Source organism: Anomaloglossus baeobatrachus, chromosome 8 (genome assembly GCF_048569485.1).
Source record: "Anomaloglossus baeobatrachus isolate aAnoBae1 chromosome 8, aAnoBae1.hap1, whole genome shotgun sequence".
NCBI lineage: Eukaryota > Metazoa > Chordata > Amphibia > Anura > Aromobatidae > Anomaloglossus > Anomaloglossus baeobatrachus.
Window position 1 is genome coordinate 35,826,513 of NC_134360.1, and position 25,318 is coordinate 35,851,830.

Consider the following 25,318-nt stretch of genomic DNA (forward strand, 5'->3'; position numbering starts at 1 on the left):
TTTATGCAGGAGATTTGTAGCTGCAGATCATTTGACCCTTCTAATGATATTAAGATATAAATGATATAAACTTCAGTAGGTTAGGGACTGTCTCAGATGGGTACACCGTGACGAGGTGAGACAGCTTTTTACCTTTTTGCAAAAATGTATACACTAAGTACCCTGTTATTAAGCACTTGCAATTTATTTATTTATATTCAGGGTATTTTTCATACAATTTTTCTCCTTGGTTTTTTCTAGTCTTAAGGCTGCAATTCACATGCTTAATGTTGCATGTTTACTGAACATTGTTTCAGCTCAGGTTTTTTTTGTGTTTTTTGTATGTTTTCTTGCTTGGTTGCAAGTTGGGGGCGCAGCCCTCCTAGTACTGAGACTGAACAGCTGATTGCGTCTCACTTTGCTGTGTATTTTATCTGGGACACAGCTAACCACTTGCCACCATCCATATTGGAGTTCTGACATGACACAAGTCAGGTATTGATAATGTTTTTAACTTCAGTAGGTTAGGGACTGTCTCAGATGGGTACACCGTGACGAGGTGAGACAGCTTTTTACCTTTTTGCAAAAATGTATACACTAAGTACCCTGTTATTAAGCACTTGCAATTTATTTATTTATATTCAGGGTATTTTTCATACAATTTTTCTCCTTGGTTTTTTCACCTGTGAATACTGTCCAGGTGACGGGGACAGAGTTTGCAGTTTTTGCTGATAGATTGTCTGTGACTATGGCTAAAATTCTAGAAACTTTGCAGTCTAGACCAGTAACTCAGACCATGGGCACGGTTGAATCACTGCTCCCTGGTCCCCCTCAGTTGGAACAGCTCCGGGCTCCGGGGGTGTCCCATGCATCCCAGGATGACGGCTCTGACACGGACGACAGTCCCAGACAGCCTAAGCGAGCTCGCTATGAGCGGCCCTCGACTTCATCACACTGGTCAGGGTCCCAGCAGGAGGACTCTCTGTATGATGAGGCGGAGGTAGCTGATCAGGATTCTGATCCTGAGACCGCTCTCAATTTGGATACTCCTGATGGTGACGCCATAGTGAATGATCTTATAGCGTCCATCAATAAAATGTTGGATATTTCTCCCCCAGCTCCTCCGGTGGAGGAGTCAGCTTCACAGCAGGAGAAATTCCATTTCAGGTATCCCAAGCGTAAATTAAGTACTTTTCTGGACCACTCTGACTTTAGAGAGTCAGTCCAGAAACACCACGCTTATCCAGATAAGCGTTTCTCCAAACGGCTTAAGGATACACGTTACCCCTTCCCTCCTGACGTGGTCAAGAGCTGGACCCAGTGTCCCAAGGTGGATCCTCCAATCTCCAGGCTTGCGGCTAGATCCATAGTTGCAGTGGAAGATGGGGCTGCACTTAAAGATGCCACTGACAGACAGATGGAGCTCTGGTTGAAATCCATCTATGAGGCTATTGGCGCGTCTTTGGCTCCGGCATTCGCAGCCGTATGGGCACTCCAAGCTATTTCAGCTGGTCTTGCACAGATTGACACGGTCACACGTACATCTGTTCCGCAGGTGGCATCCTTAACCTCTCAAATGTCTGCATTTGCGTCCTACGCGATTAATGCTGTTCTGGACTCTACGAGCCGTACGGCAGTGGCGTCCGCCAACTCCGTGGTTTTACGCAGAGCCTTGTGGTTAAGGGAATGGAAAGCAGATTCTGCTTCCAAAAAGTGCTTAACCAGTTTGCCATTTTCTGGGGACCGACTGTTTGGTGAGCGTTTGGATGAAATCATTAAACAGTCCAAGGGTAAGGATTCATCCTTACCTCAGCCCAGACAAAACAAACCCCAACAGAGGAGGGGACAGTCGGGGTTTCGGTCCTTTCGAGGCTCGGGTAGGTCCCAATTCTCCTCGTCCAAAAGGACTCAAAAGGATCAGAGGAGCTCAGATTCTTGGCGGGCTCAGTCACGCCCAAAAAAGACAGCCGGAAGACCCGCTACCAAGGCGGCTTCCTCATGACTTTCGGCCTCCTCTCTCCGCATCCTCGGTCGGTGGCAGGCTCTCCCGCTTTGGCGACATTTGGCTGCCACAGGTCCAAGACCGTTGGGTGAGAGACATTCTGTCCCACGGGTACAGGATAGAGTTCAGTTCTCGTCCTCCAACTCGATTCTTCAGAACTTCTCCGCCTCCCGACCGAGCCGATGCTCTTCTGCAGGCGGTGTGCACTCTAAAGGCAGAAGGAGTGGTGACCCCTGTTCCTCTTCAGGAGCAAGGTCACGGTTTTTACTCCAATTTGTTTGTGGTACCAAAAAAGGACGGGTCTTTCCGCCCCGTTCTGGACCTAAAACTTCTCAACAAGCACGTGCAAACCAGACGGTTCCGGATGGAATCCCTCCGCTCCGTCATCGCCGCAATGTCTCAAGGAGATTTCCTAGCATCAATAGACATCAAGGATGCTTATCTCCACGTACCGATTGCTCCAGAGCATCAGCGTTTTCTACGCTTCGTTTTAGGAGACGAACACCTTCAGTTCGTAGCCCTGCCTTTCGGTCTGGCGACAGCCCCACGGGTCTTCACCAAGGTCATGGCAGCAGTAGTAGCAGTCCTGCACTCTCAGGGACACTCTGTGATCCCTTACTTAGACGATCTGCTGGTCAAGGCGCCCTCTCAAGAGGCATGCCAACACAGCCTGAACGTTGCGCTGGAGACTCTCCAGAGTTTCGGGTGGATCATCAACTTTTCCAAGTCAAATCTAACCCCGACCCAATCGCTAACATATCTTGGCATGGAGTTTCATACTCTCTCAGCGATAGTGAAGCTTCCGCTGGTCAAACAGCGTTCACTACAGACAGGGGTGCAATCTCTCCTTCAAGGCCAGTCACACCCCTTGAGACGCCTCATGCACTTCCTAGGGAAGATGGTAGCAGCAATGGAGGCAGTCCCTTTCGCGCAGTTTCATCTGCGTCCACTACAATGGGACATTCTCCGCCAATGGGACGGGAAGTCGAAGTCCCTCGACAGGAACGTCTCCCTTTCTCAGGCGGCCAAGGAGTCCCTTCGGTGGTGGCTTCTTCCCACCTCATTGTCAAAAGGAAAGTCCTTCCTACCCCCATCCTGGGCGGTGGTCACAACGGACGCGAGTCTATCAGGGTGGGGAGCAGTTTTTCTCCATCACAGGGCTCAAGGTACGTGGACTCAGCAAGAGTCCACCCTTCAGATCAATGTTCTGGAAATCAGAGCAGTGTATCTTGCCCTACAAGCCTTCCAGCAGTGGCTGGAAGGCAAGCAGATCCGAATTCAGTCAGACAACTCCACAGCGGTGGCATACATCAACCACCAAGGAGGAACACGCAGTCGGCAAGCCTTCCAGGAAGTCCGGCGGATTCTGACGTGGGTGGAAGACACGGCATCCACCATATCCGCAGTTCACATCCCAGGCGTGGACAACTGGGAAGCAGACTTCCTCAGTCGCCAGGGTATGGACGCAGGGGAATGGTCTCTTCACCCGGACGTGTTTCAGGAGATCTGTCGCCGCTGGGGGATGCCGGACGTCGACCTAATGGCGTCTCGGCACAACAACAAGGTCCCGGTTTTCATGGCACGGTCTCACGATCACCGAGCTCTGGCGGCGGACGCCTTAGTTCAGGATTGGTCGCAGTTCCGGCTTCCTTATGTGTTCCCACCTCTGGCTCTGTTGCCCAGAGTGCTGCGCAAGATCAGGTCCGACTGCCACCGCGCCATTCTCGTCGCTCCAGACTGGCCAAGGAGGTCGTGGTACCCGGATCTGTGGCACCTCGCGGTAGGCCAACCGTGGGCACTACCAGACCGACCAGACTTGCTGTCTCAAGGGCCGTTTTTCCGTCGGAATTCTGCGGCCCTGAACCTGACTGTGTGGCCATTGAGTCCTGGATCCTAGCGTATTCAGGATTATCTCAAGAGGTCATTGCCACCATGAGGCAGGCTAGAAAACCAACCTCTGCCAAGATCTACCACAGGACGTGGAAGATATTCTTATCTTGGTGCTCTGCTCAGGGAGTTTCTCCCTGGCCATTTGCATTGCCTACTTTTCTTTCCTTCCTGCAATCCGGTTTGGAAAAAGGTTTGTCGCTCGGCTCCCTTAAGGGACAAGTCTCAGCGCTATCTGTATTTTTTCAGAAGCGCCTAGCACGACTTCCTCAGGTACGCACGTTCCTGCAAGGGGTTTGTCATATCGTCCCTCCTTACAAGCGGCCGTTAGAGCCCTGGGATCTCAACAGGGTTCTAATTGCTCTCCAGAAGCCGCCTTTCGAGCCTATGAGAGATGTTCCCCTTTCTCGCCTTTCACAGAAAGTGGCTCTTCTAGTAGCGGTCACGTCTCTTCGGAGAGTGTCCGAGCTAGCAGCGCTGTCATGCAAATCTCCCTTCCTGGTGATTCACCAGGACAAGGTGGTTCTGCGCCCGATTCCGGAGTTTCTCCCTAAGGTGGTATCCCCCTTTCATCTCAATCAGGATATCTCCTTACCTTCTTTGTGTCCTCGTCCAGTTCATCAATGTGAAAAGGATTTGCATTTGTTGGATCTGGTGAGAGCACTCAGAATCTACATTTCCCGCACGGCGCCCCTGCGCCGCTCGGATGCACTCTTTGTCCTTGTCGCTGGTCAGCGTAAAGGGTTGCAAGCTTCCAAATCCACCCTGGCTCGGTGGATCAAGGAACCAATTCTTGAAGCCTACCGTTCTGCTGGACTTCCGGTTCCCTCAGGGCTGAAGGCCCATTCTACCAGAGCCGTGGGTGCGTCCTGGGCATTACGGCACCAGGCTACGGCTCAGCAGGTGTGCCAGGCGGCTACCTGGTCGAGTCTGCACACTTTTACCAAGCATTATCAGGTGCATACCTATGCTTCGGCGGACGCCAGCCTAGGTAGACAAGTCCTTCAGGCGGCGATTGCCCACCTGTAGAAAAGGGCCGTTTTACGGCCCTATCACGCGGTATTATTTTACCCACCCAGGGATTGCTTTTGGACATCCCAATTGTCTGGGTCTCCCAATGGAGCGACAAAGAAGAAGGGAATTTTGTTTACTTACCGTAAATTCCTTTTCTTCTAGCTCTAATTGGGAGACCCAGCACCCGCCCCTGTTTTTTTGTATACACATGTTGTTCATGTTGAATGGTTTCAGTTCTCCGATATTCCTTCGGATTGAATTTGCTTAAACCAGTTTATTGGCTTTCCTCCTTCTTCCTTTTGCACTAAAACTGAGGAGCCCGTGATGCACGGGGGGTGTATAGGCAGTAGGGGAGGGTCCTTACACTTTTAAGTGTAATACTTTGTGTGGCCTCCGGAGGCAGTAGCTATACACCCAATTGTCTGGGTCTCCCAATTAGAGCTAGAAGAAAAGGAATTTACGGTAAGTAAACAAAATTCCCTTCTTTGTGTGTGCGGGTGATTCACCTGGGTAATTTTTAAAAATAAAGTATTTTTTAAAGGGATTTGTTTTTCTTTCACTAAATATAATTTTTGACTATCCTGATACAATTGGAAGTTGTTAGCTGTTAATTAATCCTCCATCATTTTTATTTGGCTCAGTATTTTACGTGGATTAATTTCATAACATACGGTACTTACCATCACTGCAATGCCATAAACCAAGATCACCAGGACCACCTATTATTATTATTATTATTATTTATTATTATTATTAGGCAGGGTTTACATAAAGGCCATCCTTTTTGGAGGCAAATTGCCATATCTGTCCTGGTAAAATTAGGGCTATTGCCAGGTATGTAATATATTTGTATAGGGAAGAAAGTTTTTTGTTTTCCCATGTGATAAATCATAGATTAATAGGTGCCTGCAGCCACCACTAGGAGGAGCTCACTTCATGTGCATTTATACAGCCACCATTAGGGGGAACTCACTGCATGTGCATTTATACAGCTACCACTAATGGGAGCTCACTTCATGTGCATTTATACAGCCACCAATTGGGGGGAGCTCACTACATATGCATTTATACAGCCACCATTAGGGGGAACTCACTGCATGTGCATTTATACAGCTACCACTAATGGGAGCTCACTTCATGTGCATTTATACAGCCACCAATTGGGGGGAGCTCACTACATATGCATTTATACAGCCACCATTAGAGGAAACTCACTGCATGTGCACATATAAAGCCACCACTAGAGGGAGCTCACTACATATGCATTTATACAGCTTCTACTAAGAGGAGCTCACTGCATGTGTATTTATACAGCTACCACTAGGGGGAGCTCACTTCATGTGCATTTATACAACCACCAATTGGGGGAGCTCACTTCATGTGCATATATACAGCTACCAATAGGGGGACCTCACTTCATGTGTATTTATATATATCCACCACTAGGGGGAACTCACTGCATGTGCATATATAAAGCTACCACTAGGGGGAGCTCACTGCATGTGCATATATACAGCTACCACTAGGGGGAACTCACTGCATGTGCATTTATTCAGCCACCCTTAGGAGGTGCTCACTGCATGTGCATATATACAGCTACCACTAGCGGGAGCTCACTTCATGTGCATTTATACAGCCACCATTAGGGGGAGCTCACTGCATGTGCATATATATAGCTGCCTCTAGCGGGAGCTCACTTCATGTGCATATATACAGCTGCCACTAGCGGGAGCTCACTTCATGTGCATATATACAGCTACCACTAGGGGGAGCTCACTGCATGTGCATTTATTCAGCCACCATTAGGAGGTGCTCACTGCATGTGCATATATACAGCTGCCACTAGCAGGAGCTCACTTCATGTGCATTTATACAGCCACCATTAGGGGGAGCTCACTGCATGTGCATATATACAGCTGCCACTAGCGGGAGCTCACTTCATGTGCATATATACAGCTGCCACTAGCGGGAGCTCACTTCATGTGCATATATACAGCTACCACTAGGGGGAGCTCACTGCATGTGCATTTATACAGCCACCATTAGGAGGTGCACACTGCATGTGGAGGTACTAATAGGAGGCGCTCATGGCATGTACATTTATACAGCCCGATAGGAGGAGCTCACTGCATATGCATTTATATGGCCACCACTAGGGGAAGCACACTGCATGTGCATATCTACAGCCACCACTAGGGGGAGTTCACTGCAGGAACATTTTTACAGCTAGTATTAAACTCAATGGGAGCAGTTTTCATCTGCATACAGCAAAGTCCCGTTAGCTTCAAGTAGCAATAGGGCAAGTAGGAGATGCAGTTCAGAGGCCACTCCGACCACTGGCCCTACATGTGCCATGTTTCTGTAGTAGACATGTCTCTTCTATAGAGCATCAAGAGCACAATTACAGATTCCACCCAACTTTTCCAAACTGTTGAATAATACAAATGAGGAAATACCGTATATACACATATATATGGGAAATGTCCTTTAAAATCCCCCTATCTCCTGCCTGCAGGCCCTGCACTAACCATGTGTCTATTCTGTGCACAGACCCGTCCTCCCTGCTTGGAACCTGATTGACAGATCTGTCGCTGTGAAGCCTTTGCACAAAAGAACAATGGTTGCCGCCAGCACCGCTGTCGCTATGGTTACCCAGGTGAACATTCTATTGTGTTTGTATGTAAGTAGGTACAATTGACGTTGTTCTCAGCGATTGTTGGCTTAATGTTTACCCGCCACCTACATAGTGAGGGGGCCGCCACTTTCAGAACCGGAGGCAAATAGGAAAATAGTCCTGTCACCGAGGCCGGCACCGAGGGATCCAATTTTAGGCTATGTGCGCACTAGAGCTTTTTACCCGCGGATTTGCCGCGGAAATTTCTTGAGAAATGTCTGCAATCTTTGTGCAGACATTTCCCAGCAATTTCTATGAAAAAAAAAAAAAGCTGTGCGCACTTGTGCGGATTTTTCTCAAGAAATTTCCGCGAGAAGAATGTCTCGAGATACTTTCTTGAGAAAATGAACATGTCCATTATTTCCGCAGGTACCCTGCGGATTTCAGCAGTACAGCCTGCAAAAATCCGCAGGGAACCACCCGCGGGAAAATCGCAGCAATTCCGCGGCTATTCCGCGGCAAATCCGCATGCGGATTTGGTGCGGATTTTTTCCGGAGGTCCGGAAATCTTTCACTCCCAGAAGTTTCTCAAGAAATTTTCTTGAGAAACTTCTCATTTCTAGTGCGCACATAGCCTTAGGAACTTCATTCTGGCTCTGATACAGGTGTATGCTTGATTTTGGATTGTGGGCGACAATGCAATGCAACCGTAACTCTTTATTGCTGACCCATCCACAGATTCAATTCTGTCTCCATTCATTACGAGCCCATCTTTTGTCATCTTTGTTGCCTATGCAGAGTGAAGCAGTGGAGACGAATCAGGTGCTGTGCTCTGCATAGGCATCAACCGATATTACAAAGCTCAATTTATCAAACTGAGCATTTTCATCTTGGTCACTGCTCATTCAGAATGAAGCAACCGTTGAGATGAGACCCCCACCAATCCTCAGGACAGGGGGCATGCAATAATAGTGAGCATGTGCGTCCAACACTCAGACATTCGCACATGTGCACATTGTTCTTGCCATTGATGGGGTTCTCAGCTGGGACAACCCCTTTAAGAGATGACCTAATAACACAGTGCCATTAATAATACACCAAAGTTAATAATGCCACCCAAGATTTCCCACTGACCCGCACCCCACCAGCAACAGACATGAGTGTGGCGGGTGCATGTCCTCTACGTGGAACACTTATCTGTCTTTCTGGACTTTAACCAGATTGTCCTGTATTAGAAAAACTTGAATGCTTTCTTCCAGAAACAGCCACACCTGCCCATAGGTTGTATCTGGTGTTGTAGATTGACCTCATTTAAAATCAGTGAGGTTGAGCTTTCATATCAGACATAACCTGTGGACAGGCGTGGCACTGTTTTTTGAAAATAAAAAGAAAAAAAAGCAGCCATGTTTTTGTAGTCCTTTTAGACAGAGCAGCAGCAACAGGAGAGGGAGAAACCTAGATTGATGATGAGCGGGGTGGCCAGCCCCCTTCCAAACTTCTGTGCACCATGGTTTGTAGAGCACCTAGGGGTTAAATGATAATGGACGCAGAGGTATAATGTACAAACAAAAATACCCAGTGAGAGCCCATATACTGTACATATATATATATATATATATATATATATATATATATATATATATATATATATATATATATACAGTATATATATATATATATATATATATATATATATACACATATACACACACACACATATACTATATATATATATACACACACACACACACACACATATACTATATATATATATATATATATGTGTGTGTATAATATATATATATATATATATATATATATATGTATATGTATATATACATATATACACACACACACGCACACATATACTGTGTGTGTATATATAGGGCGCCACGGTGACTCAGTGGTTAGCACTGCAGTCTTCTGGTGGCTCAGTGGTTAGCACTGCAGTCTTCTGGTGGCTCAGTGGTTAGCACTGCAGTCTTCTGGTGGCTCAGTGGTTAGCACTGCAGTCTTGCAGCGCTGGGGTCCTGGGTTCAAATCCCACCAAGGACACCATCTGCAAGGAGTTTGTATGTTCTCCCCGTGTTTGCGTAGGTTTCCTCCGGGTTCTCCGGTTTCCTCCCACACTCCAAAGACATACAGATAAGGACTGTAGATTGTGAGCCCCAATGGGGACAGTGTTCCTGATGTATGTAAAGCGCTGTGGAATTAATAGTGCTATATATAAATGAACAAAATTATTATATATATATATATATATATCAGTGTGTCCACCCAGGGCATCATCAATTCAATACGAATCGACACCTTGCATACAGAAATGCTATGATAAGAACGTGTAAAACTCACAAGGCTGCGGACGTGAAGCGATACCTCATGGAGACCTTCCTACAAGTCATTGGGTATGGAGCTGTGTGGAGTGGCCTCCACGCTCACCTGACCTGACCCCATTGGACTTCTTTCTGTGAGGTCACATCAAACAGCAGGTGTATGTGACCCCTCCACCAACATTGCAGGAACTACGACGACGTATCACAGATGCTTGTGCAAACATGTCACCTACCATATTGCACAACGTGCAGCAAGACACAGTATGCTGTGCAGAGCCCAGATGTGCATTGCAGCTGACGGGGGACACTTTGAGCATCAAAGTTACATGAGCGCCATATGCGTGACCAGCATTCAATGTTTTGGAGGGGTCATGGGTTTCATATCAGAGCATTTCTGTATGCAAGGTGTCGATTCGTATTGAATTGATGATGCCCTACAACTTTGTAATTCACTTTTTTTCTCTATCTCGTTCCGTTTTCGAGATAAAAATGCTAACTCCGTTGTTTTCCACCAGGTGGCGCTATAGGTGGTTTCATTGCGTAGCGCATGGCTACTTTACTATACCTAGACACCACTTCTATGCCTATAGCTGCCGCCGTTCTCAAGTTAATGGCGGTGGACAGGATATGCGTTGACACACTGTATGAATATATATATATATATATATATATATATATATATATATTTATTGTCCTGAATACAATCAGACAGGTTTTGTTGCTACTATGGCTTATCTACATGTATATGCATTATGACCATACAGTATATATATTCCACAGCCCCAGCCCTCACCTGAAACGCAGGAGGAGCCGGGGGAAGAAAACTTTGAAAATAACAAAAATATGGAAGGTAATTTGTATGGAAGTCACAAAATGTATAGTATTTATAAAAATAAAAAAAAAATCCACAGGCAGGGAGTATTTAAAAAAAAAAAAAATCCACAGGCAGGGTCCCTTTAAATATTAAAGGGGAACCTATCCTATTTTCATCACCTAAGAAATAGGCCTCCGCAGTAGATTTTTGCTTTCTGCTTAATGCTTTGCTTTTAACTATTCTTTAGGAATATCCAGAAGACCCCAGACCCAGAGTGATGGGCACGAGAAGACGTCTAATAGGAACTTAAAAAAGAAACCTCACTCCGCGATTGAGAAGCACAAACAAGACGGTAACTGCCGCTAAGTGTCAGGGTAATCTGCTATTCGTTTCCCGTCCTCCGGGCATTAGAATGTGGCCTAGATATGGGCTCAGGATAATCCACCTTAACTCCGTATTAGAAACATACGTGTCCCTGTGAAATCTGGTGCATGTTGTAGACAGGGAGGTTCGCTACACATTAGTGCCGTGGTGTTACGGTAAGGCTTCAATCACCGCAATCTTACACCACTCAGTTGCCCCATCCCTTACCCCGGAGGACCCGGCACCCATTGAATATTATTGGAGTGGTGCAGTACTTCATTTCCCCTGTGGGGGCACTGCAGGGAAATCACTTCCTTTGACCTGCTGATCGCTGGTGACCTAATGTCGGGATTGTTAAAGGCAGAGCGCCACTTTCACTAGTTGTGTCTGGCCCCCTTTACCTCTGATCCTGCAGGCAGGTGCGGCCGTACACACACCTTGATATCTCTCTTGTGTTATCACAGTGACGGCCGCCGACTGGCGAGTGCGCAAGATGATTAATAACACCATGATTAATCCAGATCGGCTGAAACTTGCCAAGCTCCTGGTGGAAAAAGCTATTAAGGTCAGTAAAAGGCAATTAGCAAGTGGAAACCTTATCAGTAATTTATTTCCTTGTGCGCTATATGGCTGAAGTGACCACGAATGGTTCATTATTTAAAAAAAAACAAACAAAAAAACAGCGCCACACTTGTCCAAAAGGCCATCCCTGGTATTGCAGCCTAAGCTCCATTCTCTTAAAGGGTTCTCAAGATCAGTCTTCAGGAGCTCCGCAGGATCGGAGAGAGCCTGAAGCTGCCTGAGTAACTTGTGATCTGTACAGTAAAGGGCTTGAGTTGCGTTTCTTGCCTAGGTGACCGACCACCACAGACAGACTGCAGAGGCGGTTGGTAACCTGGGCAACAACCATAAAAGTATAGGATTAAATGACCCCTGTTCTTGAGAACAGTGAATATTTTTAGTAAGAAGTAAATTGCAAAGTTTCTTGTGTTGATGAGCACCTTGCAATTTTACCAATTTATTGAGTTGAGACAATCCCTTTAATTACCGCAAGACCAGACACAGATCCCTAGTTCCTTAACTCATATGTGTTTTAAAGGGGTTGTCCACTACTTTTACATTGATGGCCTATCCTTAGGATAGGCCATCAATGTCTGATCAGCCGAGGTCCGACACTTGACACCCCACCGATCCTGGCGGCGGGAGCAGGCAGCCGAATTTGTCCTCTGATAGTGGCCGTGGCCGGGTACTGCACATCCGTCTCTTATTAATTAGAATGGGAGGCGGATGTGCAGTACGCGGCCGCTATCAGAAGATGGAGCAGCTCCGGAACTGAGCATTTCCGGCTGCCTGCTTCCACCGCTGAGACCGGGAACAGCTGATTGGTGGTGGTGCGGGGTGTGGGACCCCAGCCGAACAGTCATTGATAGCCTATCCTAAGGATAGGCCATCAATGTCAAAGTAGTAGACAACCCCTTTAAGAACGGGGCCATGATGTGCGCCGCTGTCTGCGGAGAGGTGGTCTGGATCCCATGGGAACGACGGGGTGTGGATCTTGAGAAAGATACGGGACCCCATTAATAGGACCTGCACATACTATACATTTAAATGGGTGTGGCCATCTCTTTAGAACAAAAAATGGGGGGCACGGCTTATGGAAACCCACCAATCCTGACAATAAGAGGAACTGCAGTGCAGCCCTAGTGAAGTGAATGGAGCCAGCTGCTGAGTATTTGGATGAGAAATCAGTGCTGTAGCCTCTTTATTCTCAGCATTAGAGGGGTCCCAGTGGTCATGCCCCCACTAATCATATCTTATAAATACTCCACACCTATCTGAGACTCAGGTAAGCGATAAGGAACCCATATCCAAAATATCTAAGGGCCCAGACCACCATCAATCTATCACCCTCAGTGTCTTTTGGTGGGCCCAAGTTTATCTCCATTAACTAATATATATATACTAGAAGGTGGCCCGATTCTACGCATCGGGTATTCTAGAATTTACGTATTGTGTAGTTCATGTATGATTTTTGTTATATATATATATATATATATATATATATATATAGATGTTGTTGTGTGTAGTTACCAAGTGTTTGTGTAGGCGCTGTACATGTTCTGGGTGTTGTCTGGGTGTGACGGGGGGTGAGAGCGGTGTTGTATGTGTGTTGCGTGTGTTGCGTTGTTTGTGGAGCGCTGTGTGTCTGTAGCGTTGTGTGTGTGTTGCGCGGTTTGTGTGTGTGTGGTGTGTTTTGGGGGGAGGTATGTTTTGTGCAATGTGTGTGTTGTGCGGTATGTGCGTATATTTGTGTGTGCCGCGGTGTTTGTGTGTTGGGTGTTGTGTGTGTGCAGCGTTGTCTGTGTGTGTGGGTGTCTGTGTAGGGCAGTTGTTTGTGGTTCCCAGTGTGTGTGTGTGTGTGGTGTGTTGTGCAGTGCGCGCGTGTGTGTGTGTGTGTGTGTGTGTGTGTGTGTGCATCAGCCTCTCTTCTCTCAGCCTACCTCTCCCAGCCTCCCTCCTCCCAGCCTCCCTCAGCATCAGCCTCCCTCTCCCAGCCTCCCCAAGCATCAGCCTCCACCAGCATCAGCCTCTCTCCTTCCAGCCTCCCCAAGCATCAGCCTCCACCAGCATCAGCCTCTCTCCTTCCAGCCTCCTCCAGCATCAGCCTCCCTCTCCCAGCCTTCCCCAGGATCAGCCTCTCTCCTCCCAGCCTCCGTCCTCCCAGCCTTCCCCAGCATCAGCTTTCCCCTCCCAGCCTCCCTCAGCATCAGCCTTCCCCAGCATCAGCCTCTCTCCTCCCAGCCTCAGCCTCTCTCCTTCCAGCCTCCCCCAGCATCAGCCTCTCTCCTTCCAGCCTCCCTCAGCATCAGCCTCCCCTTCCCAGCCTTCCCCAGGATCAGCCTCTCTCCTCCCAGCCTCCTTCCTCCCAGCCTCCCCCTCCCAGCCTCCCTCAGCATCAACCTTCCGCTCCCAGTCTCCCCCAGCATCAGCCTCCCCAAGCATCAGCCTCCACCAGCATCAGCCTCTCTCCTTCCAGCCTCCCCCAGCATCAGCCTCTCTCCTTCCAGCCTCCCTCAGCATCAGCCTCCCGTTCCCAGCCTTCCCCAGGATCAGCCTCTCTCCTCCCAGCCTCCTTCCTCCCAGCCTCCCCCTCCCAGCCTCCCTCAGCATCAGCCTTCCCCTCCCAGTCTCCCCCAGCATCAGCCTCCCCAAGCATCAGCCTCCACCAGCATTAGCCTCTCTCCTTCCAGCCTCCCCCAGCATCAGCCTCCCCAAGCATCAGCCTCCACCAGCATCAGCCTCCCTCGTCCCAGCCTCCCCAAGCATCAGCCTCCACCAGCATCAGCCTCCCTCGTCCCAGCCTCCCCCAGCATCAGCTTCCCCCTCCCAGCCTCCCCCAGCATCAGCCTCTCTCCTCCCAGCATCAGCCTCTCTCATCCCAGCATCAGCCTCTCTCCTCCCAGCATCAGCCTCTCCTCTCTGTCCCCAGCATCAGCCTCTCTCCTCCCAGCCTTCCCCAGCATCAGCCTCTCTCTTCCCAGCCTCCCCCAGCATCAGCCTCCCCCAGCATCAGCCTCTCTTCTTCCAGCCTCCCCCAGCATCAGCCTCTCTCCTTCCAGCCTCCTCCAGCATCAGCCTCCCTCTCCCAGCCTTCCCCAGGATCAGCCTCTCTCCTCCCAGCCTCTGTCCTCCCAGCCTTCCCCAGCATCAGCTTTCCCCTCCCAGCCTCCCTCAGCATCAGCCTTCCCCAGCATCAGCCTCTCTCCTCCCAGCCTCAGCCTCTCTCCTTCCAGCCTCCCCCAGCATCAGCCTCTCTCCTTCCAGCCTCCCTCAGCATCAGCCTCCCCTTCCCAGCCTTCCCCAGGATCAGCCTCTCTCCTCCCAGCCTCCTTCCTCCCAGCCTCCCCCTCCCAGCCTCCTTCAGCATCAGCCTTCCCCTCCCAGTCTCCCCCAGCATCAGCGTCCCCCTCCCAGCCTTCCCCATGATCAGCCTCTCTGCTCCCAGCCTCCTCCAGCACGCCGTGCTCCTCTGCCGACACTCACACACCCGATCGCATCCACTCACACACACCCGATCGCATCCACTCACACACACCCGATCGCATCCACTCACACACACCCGATCGCATCCACTCACACACCCCCGATCGCATCCACTCACACACACCCGATCGCATCCACTCACACCCCCCCGATCGCATCCACTCACACACACCCGATCGCATCCACTCACACACACCCGATCGCATCCACTCACACACACCCGATCGCATCCACTCACACACACAGACACTGACGATATCGCACATATGCGCTCACACTCACAACATCCGGAGATACCACATGCCTCTGGCCATGTGATCCTCCGTCAGGTCCTGGAAGGTCACAACAGCACAGTATCGAGGCCGAGAAGCAAGCGATATCGCCGGATGCTGTAAGTATGTGAATGCGATGTGAGGTGTGTGTGAGGTGTGTGTGAGGTGTTTGTGAGAGTGAGTGTGATCAGATGTGTGTGTATGTTTTCTTCCGCCGCAGCAGCAGGACCTTGATGCGCTTGTAACCATGCGAGCATGGTTACCAACGTATCCACACCACTCCCGTGCGAGCGGAGGCCGGGGGGGGGGGTGAGGGTGGGGGGGGAGTACAGTACTCACCTCGGTGACAGCCGTGTCAGTTCGGGGAATGCGCGGGGGGAGGGAGGGGGCGGGGCCAGAGCTAGCGTGCATTGCGTGAGGGGGGCGGGGCGTGGCGTGGCCGAATTGCCAATGCCTGCAGGGTGCCGGGGCGAGAGGCCAATCTGTGGGGGGGGGCGGAGCCTGGGCGAGCGGCTGGCCAATCCGTGTGGGGGCGCAGCCTGGGCGAGCGGCCAATCGGTGTGGGGGGGCGGGACCATGGCGAGCCCAGCGGCCAATCAGCTTTGTGTCACCGTAAGGACACAATTTTGGAGCATGACAGACAGACAGATAGACAGACAGACAGAATAAGGCAATTATATATATAGATATATATATATATATATATACATATATATATATATCTTTTTTTATATATATATACATATATATATATATATATATATATACATACACACACACACACACACACAGATGAATGTATATATGTATATATATCTTTAAATAAATATACTGTGTATGTATGTATATACATATATATATGTCTTTATGTATATATATATATATATATATATATATATATATAAAAATATCTCTCTTTAAATAAATATAAATGTACTGTGTATATATATATATATATATATATATATATATATATATCTTTTTTTATATATACATATATATACATACATACACCGGTGTAATATATATTATATATATATATATATATATATATATATAAAAATATAAATATACTGTATATGTATATATATATATATATATATATATGGATATATATCTATAGATAAATATACATATATATTTATACATACATACACGCAGTATATACTTTTATTTTTTTTATTTATTTATTTTTTAAAATTGTATTATTATTTTTTATTTATTTATTTTTCTTTGGGAGAGGGGGGTGTTTCATTTTTTTAATCCTGGTCAATCTCTTCTGTTACCCCCCAAAAAACAGCAAAAAAAAATATTCAGTATTCATGGCCCGTACCCCGTGATACGTCATTGCCTGCGCAGCCGAGGATGGGTGGAGAAGAAGCTTCCCAAGGTCACAAAAGCTTCCAGAAAAAAGGAAAAAGATGAAGAAAATGAAGATGATGACGGTGATGGAAGTGGAAATGATGATGACGGTACATAAAATGGGAAAGCAAGGGGCGAGTCTAACCGGATCTCAGAACGCAAAAATAAAAAAAGTGTTTTACAGGAAGGTACAATGTATTATTCAGCATTTATCAGACATTATAGCTCCGTCATATCAATAAAAGATAGAAAAAGATCTAGTTATCCGCTGATTGAACACAGCATGGCGCCACCGCTGCTTCCATCACTCTGCTGCTTTCCTGTTAGCGGCCGCTCATACGCACGCGTCTCTGCTGAATTAGCCGCTCTGCTGCGCTGCAGATGTAGTGTTATTAACTGGTAATATAGAATAAAGATACAACTTTCACAATACAATACACCAGAATTTGGGATTTTAGGGGAGGGGGTTTTGGAGAAACTAATGATGTGCATTCATTCCCCAGATGATGACGCTGAGGAAGAGGAGGAGAAAGATGAGGATCCGGATGGAACCTATGATCTAATGGTAAATGTCCCGGAATAACGGACGCCAGCGACGGTGTCATCTAACCTCGCACATCCCCCCCTCTACGTTCTGTCATTTCAGTCAAGACTCGTCCGCAATGATTTGCCCTATTTCATCTGGACGACCAGGCGAGACGCTGTGGACTGCAGTATCCTGAAGAAGGATCAGATGATGAACCACTACGCCAAAGCTGGCTCCTTCACCACCAAGGTGGGTCCAAATTGGGGGCTTTGGAAATGGTAGATTCCCCTTTGAACACCATTATACATATATACTGAACAAAAATATAAACACAACACAGTTATTTGTCCCATTTTTCATGAGCTGAACTCTAAGATCTAAGACTTTTCTATGGACATAAAAGACCTTTTCCTCTCAAATATTGTTCACAAATTTGTCTAAGGCGGGCTTTGAACGTTGCGACATCGCAAGCCGATGCTGCGATGTCGCACGCGATAGTCCCCGCCCCCGTCGCAGCAGCGATATCGTGTGATAGCTGGCGTAGCGAAAATTATCGCTACGCCAGCTTCACATGCACTCACCTGCCCTGCGACCGTCGCTCTGGCCGGCGTCCCGCCTCCTTCCTAAGGGGGCGCGTCGTGCGGCGTCATAGCGACGTCACACGGCAGGCGGCCAATAGCAGCGGAGGGGCGGAGATGAGCGGGACGTAAACATCCCGCCCACCTCCTTCCTTCCACATAGCCGCCGGCGGCAGGTAAGGAGATGTTCCTCGCTCCTGCGGCTTCATACACAGCGATGTGCGCTGCCGCAGGAACGAGGAACAACATCGTACCTGTGGCGGCACCGGCATTATGGAAATGTCGGTGAATGCAACGATGATACGATAACGACGCTTTTGCGCTCGTTAATCGTATCATCTAGCATTTACACACTACGATGTCGAAAGTGACGCCGGATGTGCGTCACTTTCGATTTGACCCCACCGACATCGCACGTGCGATGTCGCAATGTGCAAAGCCGCCCTAAGGTCCCCTTCACACGTCCGTGAAAAGCACGCACGTGTTTCACGGACGTGTCAAAGGTGCGTTTTCCCCTCCGTGAGCCGTGTTTATGGCACTACGTGTGTTCTCCGTGTGTTATCCGTGATAACACACGGAGAACGTGAACTTTCAACTCACCTGTCCCTGGCGTCGCTGTCCGTGGTGCTGATCTTCGGTCTCCGGTCCTGCCGACTCCCCGCTGCTGCTGCTTCCGGCCCGCAGTGAAGTAAATATTAAATGATCGGCGGTCGGAAGCAAGTGACAGCAGCGGCTGAGACTGCAGGGCTGGAGAAGGTGATATATATCTCGTGAAACAAACAACAATCCCTTTTTATTAAATACTTATTAAAATTATTTTCCCAAGTGATTCACCTGTGCAACAGATATCACAGGGTGGTATAGATATACAACAGGGATACCAAACCTTATTAGAGGATGCAAAATTAATTCAAAAAGTGGAAGGTAAAAGGGGGTATGGGGTCCCACAATGGGGTTACACTCACCCTACTATCCATCTGTAACTTATTCCTTCCTAACCCTGGAACAATGCCAGCATACAGTTTCAATTACAATGACTGATTATCATATTCACAAGAAAAAAGATGATAACTTCCCTTATTTAATGTGCATCTGCACAGCCTCAAAGGATGCTCTGCTATGCATTGTTCCATAGTACTGTGACTGCCATATGCAGGTTGGCACTTGTTTAATGGGCTTGGACCAGTATATATACTTTGTAGTTTTGTCCTTGGGAGGGCTATATTATGATACAGGCTTTTTGACCTTTGCAAAATTTATGCTTTTTCCTCCCTGGAGATAGATTGAGGATATGATAAGGCCAACCAATATTTAGTAGCATATTTATATGGTAGGAAACTCATCAGGGTGAGTTAGGGCTAGCCGCCGTGGAACGGGGGCGCCCAGGTACATTAAGGCTACTTTCACACATCAGTTTTCTGCATTCAGGCACAATTCTTTTTTTTCCTGATCCAAAGGATCCGGCAAAAAAATGTAAAACCGTATTCACCGGATCCGGTTTTTAACGGATCCGTTATGCCGGATGCGTACAAAACCGGATCCGTTTTGCATCCGTTTTTGCATCCGTTTTTTTGATGGATCAGTTTTTTTAATTAATTTGGTGCATGCGCAGTTTACAAAAACGGATCCGGCAACCGCATCCATTTTTTACCGCATTGCGCCGGATCCGGCGTCCATAGGCTTTCATTGTAAAACACGCCATATCGCGCCGGATCCGGACAAAAAAAACGTTGCAAGACACGTTGCCTCCGGCCGCCGCTTTAATTAATTTTGCCGCATCCGGAAAAAAATGGATGCAACGCAAAGCCATCAGGTACAATCCGGTAACAATGCAAATCTATGGGGATAAAACAGATGCGGTACCGGATCCGTTTAACCCGTTTTTTTCCGGATTGTACCTGATGGAAAAAAACTGATGTGTGAAAGTAGCCTAAGGCGGAATACCTCCGTTGTTAGGAAGGAATAAGTTATAGATCGACAATAGGGTGAGTGTAACCCCATTGTGGGACCCCATACCCCCTTTTACCTTCCACTTTTTGAATTCATTTTGCATCCTCTAATAAGGTTTGGCATCCCTGTTGTATATCTATACCACCCTGTGATATCTGTTGCACAGGTGAATCACTTGGGAAAATAATTTTAATAAGTATTTAATAAAAAGTAATTTTAAAGGGATTGTTGTTTGTTTCACGAGATATATATACACTTTAACTATCCCAAAACTATTTGACTTGTTAGCTTGCTGGAGAAGGTGAGTAAAGATTTTTTTTTTTCCTCTGACACGTGAGTTTTCTCCGGCGTGTCACACGGTACCGCATCAGCACTACATCCGTGTGGGCCGTGTGACACCCATGCTGCCGGAGAAAAACAGACATGCATCCGTGTAGAGCACACGGGCTCACGTCTGCTCCACACGGAGGCACGGGCCAATGGCTACACACGTGTATGCACATAAACCTATTGATCTTAATGGGTTTACGTGTGCCCGTGTCTCCGGTACATGCGGGCACAGACCTAGCACGTACCAGAGACACGTGCGTGTGAAGGGGGCCTAAACCTGTGTTAGTGATCACTTCTCCTGTGCAGAGATAATCCATCCACCTCACAGGTGTAACATATCAAGAAGCTGATTAGACAGCATGATTATCGCACAGGTGTGCCTTAGGCTGGCCACAACAAAAGGCCAGCCTAAGGCACACCTGTGAACATTCTTGCAGTCAGCATGCCAATTGCACACTCCCTCAAAAGTAGTGACATCTGTGGCATTGTGCGGTATGATAAAACTGCACATTTAGAGTGGCCTTTTATTGTGCCCAGACAAAGACACACCTGTGCAATAATCATGCTGTCTAATCGGCAACTTGATATGCCGCACCTGTGAGGTGGATGGATTATCTCGGCAATGGAGAAATGCCTGACTAAGGGCCGTTTCAGATCAGTGGTATTCTGCCGCACTCGCAGATCCGGCACAAGGGCAGTACAGTACTTTACAGTTCACAGACAGTGCGGCAAGCCCCGGTCACATGACCCTATGTGCCCGGAGCTTGCCAGTGAACTGTAAAGTACTGTACTGCCCTTATGCCGGATCTGCGAGTGCGGCAGAATACCACTGATCTGAAACGGACCTAACACAGATTTAGACAAATTTGTGAACAATATTTGAGAAAAAGACCTTTTGTGCACATTGAAAAAGTCTCAGATATTTTAGCTCAGCTCATGAGAAATGGGATAAAAAACAAGTGTTTATTTTTGTTCAGTATTGATATAATGTGTATAAATATTTCCTGGTTGCCACTGGAAACAGACAACAAGCTTGTCGTCAGACACACCCCTACAGTTCTCATAATGCTGGGGGGGGGGGGGCACTTAGTTCTTCCTACATAATTACAGCCTTATATGTGAGGCTCCTAAAAAGCAATGTTTTTTTGGGGGGTACGGAATCTTAATAGTATCCTTCATACTATTTTTGCTTCAGGTCGGCCTCTGCATGAATTTAAGGAACCTCCACTGGTTTGATGAAGCCGACCCGGATTCTTTCTTCCCTCGTTGCTACAGACTGGGAGCAGAGGACGAGAAGAGGGCATTTATCGGTATGATTAATGGGCACGTTAAATGGGTACACACTATTTTCCAAAAACAGCACAGCATCACCCCTCTCCATTGGTTGTGTCCGGTATTGCAGCCGTAGCTCATACTAGGGTTAAGTTGCAATATCACACACAGCCAGTATATAGGGTGGCACTTATTTTTGGAGATTTTTTTTCCTAATTCTATATAACTCCTTTATTATATAATAATCTTTAAGAAAATCCCCGAACCCATATGGCAATCATTCACAGTATATGAATAATCGGAGCATCTTATGTGTTGTATTATAGAGGATTTCTGGCTGACGGCTGCTCGGAGTGTCCTCAAAAGAGTGGCGGGAGGCGAATGGAACCGAAAACCAGACACCCAGGAGAACACAATGAATGTGAATGGTGAATGGTGGGATCATAGGGTGCACAATTTTGGGGTGGAAATGGGGGCAGAGTTTACCGTTATGTAAGTTTATAGCCTTTGAATGTAAACTAGAAAGTTTTCATTCACTGACAAACAGTAAAGTAGTAAATACTTATAACACGCAGTATGGGAAGGTGCAGAACGACTCGTTATATGCTTTTTCTGCGCACAAACATAATGGCACGCAAGTTTCCTGACGCCAACAAACCCCAAATCAAAAAATGAGATTGTTAAGGTAAAACCTGCGTGAGATCATCAGTGGGATCAATGGCGGCTGAACGCAACTATTATATTTCTTTAGATAACAAAAGAGAAGGTAAAAAGCGCGGAGGTAGTGTCCCGGTTCACGTCATCACAACCGCCATCAAAGCCTGTGAGTTCTATCTGAACAGCCTGGAGCACAACGACATCGACGTAGAAACAGCTTCAACCTCCATCATGACAGATCCATCATGGGAAGAATTCCTGCAGAGCTATTATCAGGTCATTCAGTAAGTGAATATACAAGAATATACAATACTGCCCCCTATGTACAAAAATATAACTGCTATAATACAGCTTCTATGTATAAGAATATAACTACTATAATACTGCCCCTATGTACAAGAATATAACTACTATAATACTGCCCCCTATGTACAAGAATATAACTACTATAATACTGCCCCCTATGTACAAGAATATAACTACTATAATACTGCCCCCTATGTACAAGAATATAACTGCTATAATACCGCTCCTATGTACAAGAATATAACTGCTATAATATTGCCTCACTATGTACAAGAATATAACTACTATAATACTGCCCCTATATACAAGAATATAACTACTATAATACTGCCCCCTATGTACAAGAATATAACTACTATAATATTGCCCCTATGTACAAGAATATAACTGCTATAATACCGCTCCTATGTACAAGAATATAACTACTATAATATTGCCTCACTATGTACAAGAATATAACTACTATAATACTGCCCCTATGTACAAGAATATAACTACTATAATACTGCCCCTATGTACAAGAATATAACTGCTATAATACCGCTCCTATGTACAAGAATATAACTACTATAATATTGCCTCACTATGTACAAGAATATAACTACTATAATACTGCCCCCTATGTACAAGAATATAACTACTATAATACTGCCCCTATGTACAAGAATATAACTACTATAATACTGCCCCCTATGTACAAGAATATAACTTCTATAATACTGCCCCTATGTACAAGAATATAACTACTATAATACTGCCCCTATGTACAAGAATATAACTACTATAATACTGCCCCAAATGTACAAGAATATAACTACTATAATACTGCCCCCTATGTACAAGAATATAACTACTATAATACTGCCCCCTATGTACAAGAATATAACTACTATAATACTGCCCCCTATGTACAAGAATATAACTGCTATAATACTGCTCCTATGTACAAGAATATAACTACTATAATACTGCTCCTATGTACAAGAATATAACTACTATAATATTAATCATTATTGATGCTCATACACGTGTTGGTTCGGACATCCCCTTTGTCGTCCTGCAGTGAAGGAGCATCCATTGAACATTCCTCCTCCTATATGGGTCAGTGCAGTGACATATTGGAGCAGTTAGCTGACGTGAATCCGCAGTTGGATATTGAAGGAGACAGAAATATCTGGATTGTGAAACCAGGTGCCAAATCCCGTGGAAGAGGTGAGACCTAGTTATTAACCCGGTGATGCTGAATAATTGGATGTGGCCACCATTAAAGCTTCCACAAGTCTTGTCTCCTAGTTTTGTCACACGCTGGGGGACGTAGAGTGAAAACCTTTCCATAATCAGGCAGATTTCTGTAAAGTGAAGTAAAGCATGGGAGATCTTTATCGGCGGCCATATTGTCACTTATATAACCAGTTTCCAATGTAGATCTCTACATACAATAGTCTTGTATAACCAGGACGTCTTCTGATGACACTTCTCCTGGACGTGTGGTTCATATAACGTGGCGTCTTCTCCGCAGGTATTATCTGCATGGATCACTTGGCGGAGATTCTGAAGTTGGTGGATTGTGATCCCATGATTGTCAAGGATGGAAAGTGGGTGGTCCAGAAATACATCGAGAGACCGCTCCTCATCTACGGCACCAAGTTTGACGTGCGTCAGTGGTTTCTGGTGACGGACTGGAACCCTCTGACGATCTGGTTCTACCAGGAGTGTTATGTACGATTTTCCACACAACCGTACTCGCTGGATAATCTAGACACGTAGGTTAGACTGACATGATAGTTCTTTGCTTTGAAGATGGTTGACATCTTATATTGCGTAGTGTCCCATCTTCTACTCAGGTGTTCTTTCTTCTCAGTGTCCTCTTCATCAACCCTACGGTTGCCCTCACCCTTGTTGCCAGTCTTCATTTTTATGACCTCCATTTAACTGGGTCATCTTAAAATATGCTAAAATTGTAGCCTAACCATATGTTCTACTAGAGCATTGTTTCTCAACTCCAGGCCTCAAGACCCACCAACAGATCAGGTTTTCAGGTTTTCCTCAATGTTAGACAGGGAATAATTCCATCACTTGTGCAAAATTAAGGAAATCCTGACAACCTGATTGAGGAAAACCTGAAAACATGATCTGTTGCTGGGTCTTGAGGACTCGAGTTGAGAAACACTGTACTAGAGGAAGAATCAAGTTTTCAAGTCTCCATCTTTCTCTTGTAACTCCCATCAATAATGTTCTTGAGTCATCAAAGTCCTCAGCAGGCTTGGACTGGCCCACCAGGAAATCGGGGAATCTTCTGGTGGGCCCTGCCGCGGAACCAACACTGACAAGAGATGGAAGGCTTCTCCCGCTCCTACCCTAGCACAGCTTTTCAGTGCTCTGCTTATCTGAATCCCTCCTTCTCATGCTATTGTCTGGTGCTGGGGGTTGTAGTCAGTCTGACACCAGTGCAGGAGAAGGGACAATGACAGTAAGGGCTCTTTCAGATGTCCATGCAACGTGGTCTGTGCACAAGCCAAAATGCACGGACCGGCCTAGGCTCTCCCGACCAGAGTATGACAACGTCATATATTTCTATAAGGCTGCCACGCTTGGTTTAGGAGAGCCCCCGCCAGTGTTATTGCATTGCGGTCTGTGCACGGACTGGTCACAGGTCTCCTGTGCAGAGTATTACAGCCTTCTAGAAATACATGAAGCTGTCATGCTCTGGTCGGGAGAGCCGCGGCCAGTCCGTGCATTCTGGTCTGTGCATGGAACTTGTTGCACGGATGTCTGAAAGAGTCGTAACTCCTCTCCAGCTCAGGTGTCTGCCTAACTCCAACCTCTCGCGCGAGCAGAGCAGGGGATGGACGGAGTACCCTGCTATGGATGCAGATTAGCAGAGCAGTGAGTAGCTGTGCTAGAGGATAACTGTCCTGCATAGGCGCTAATCTAGCCTGCACCATTGTCCCCATCCTCATCCCCGCTTGGAGGGGTCAGCAAAGTTACCATAGCACTGGTGGACCCTAGGCCCCC

The 25,318-nt window shown here is 46.9% G+C and overlaps 1 protein-coding gene across 2 annotated transcripts in view; it reads left to right on the forward strand.

The window, feature by feature from the left end:
• Positions 1–25,318, forward strand: part of TTLL3 (tubulin tyrosine ligase like 3) — a 45,515-nt gene that overhangs the window by 16,749 nt on the left and 3,448 nt on the right. For both annotated transcript variants that reach the window (XM_075321449.1, XM_075321448.1), the window contains exons 2-13: positions 7,433–7,538; positions 10,610–10,679; positions 10,891–10,995; positions 11,471–11,571; positions 16,623–16,794; positions 17,188–17,249; positions 17,331–17,459; positions 21,264–21,378; positions 21,667–21,768; positions 22,092–22,281; positions 23,367–23,515; positions 23,823–24,066. In XM_075321449.1, coding sequence (XP_075177564.1) covers positions 7,500–7,538; positions 10,610–10,679; positions 10,891–10,995; positions 11,471–11,571; positions 16,623–16,794; positions 17,188–17,249; positions 17,331–17,459; positions 21,264–21,378; positions 21,667–21,768; positions 22,092–22,281; positions 23,367–23,515; positions 23,823–24,066 — 1,478 coding nt within the window. In that variant the 5' untranslated portion in view covers positions 7,433–7,499. The remainder of the gene's footprint in view (positions 1–7,432; positions 7,539–10,609; positions 10,680–10,890; positions 10,996–11,470; positions 11,572–16,622; positions 16,795–17,187; positions 17,250–17,330; positions 17,460–21,263; positions 21,379–21,666; positions 21,769–22,091; positions 22,282–23,366; positions 23,516–23,822; positions 24,067–25,318) is intronic.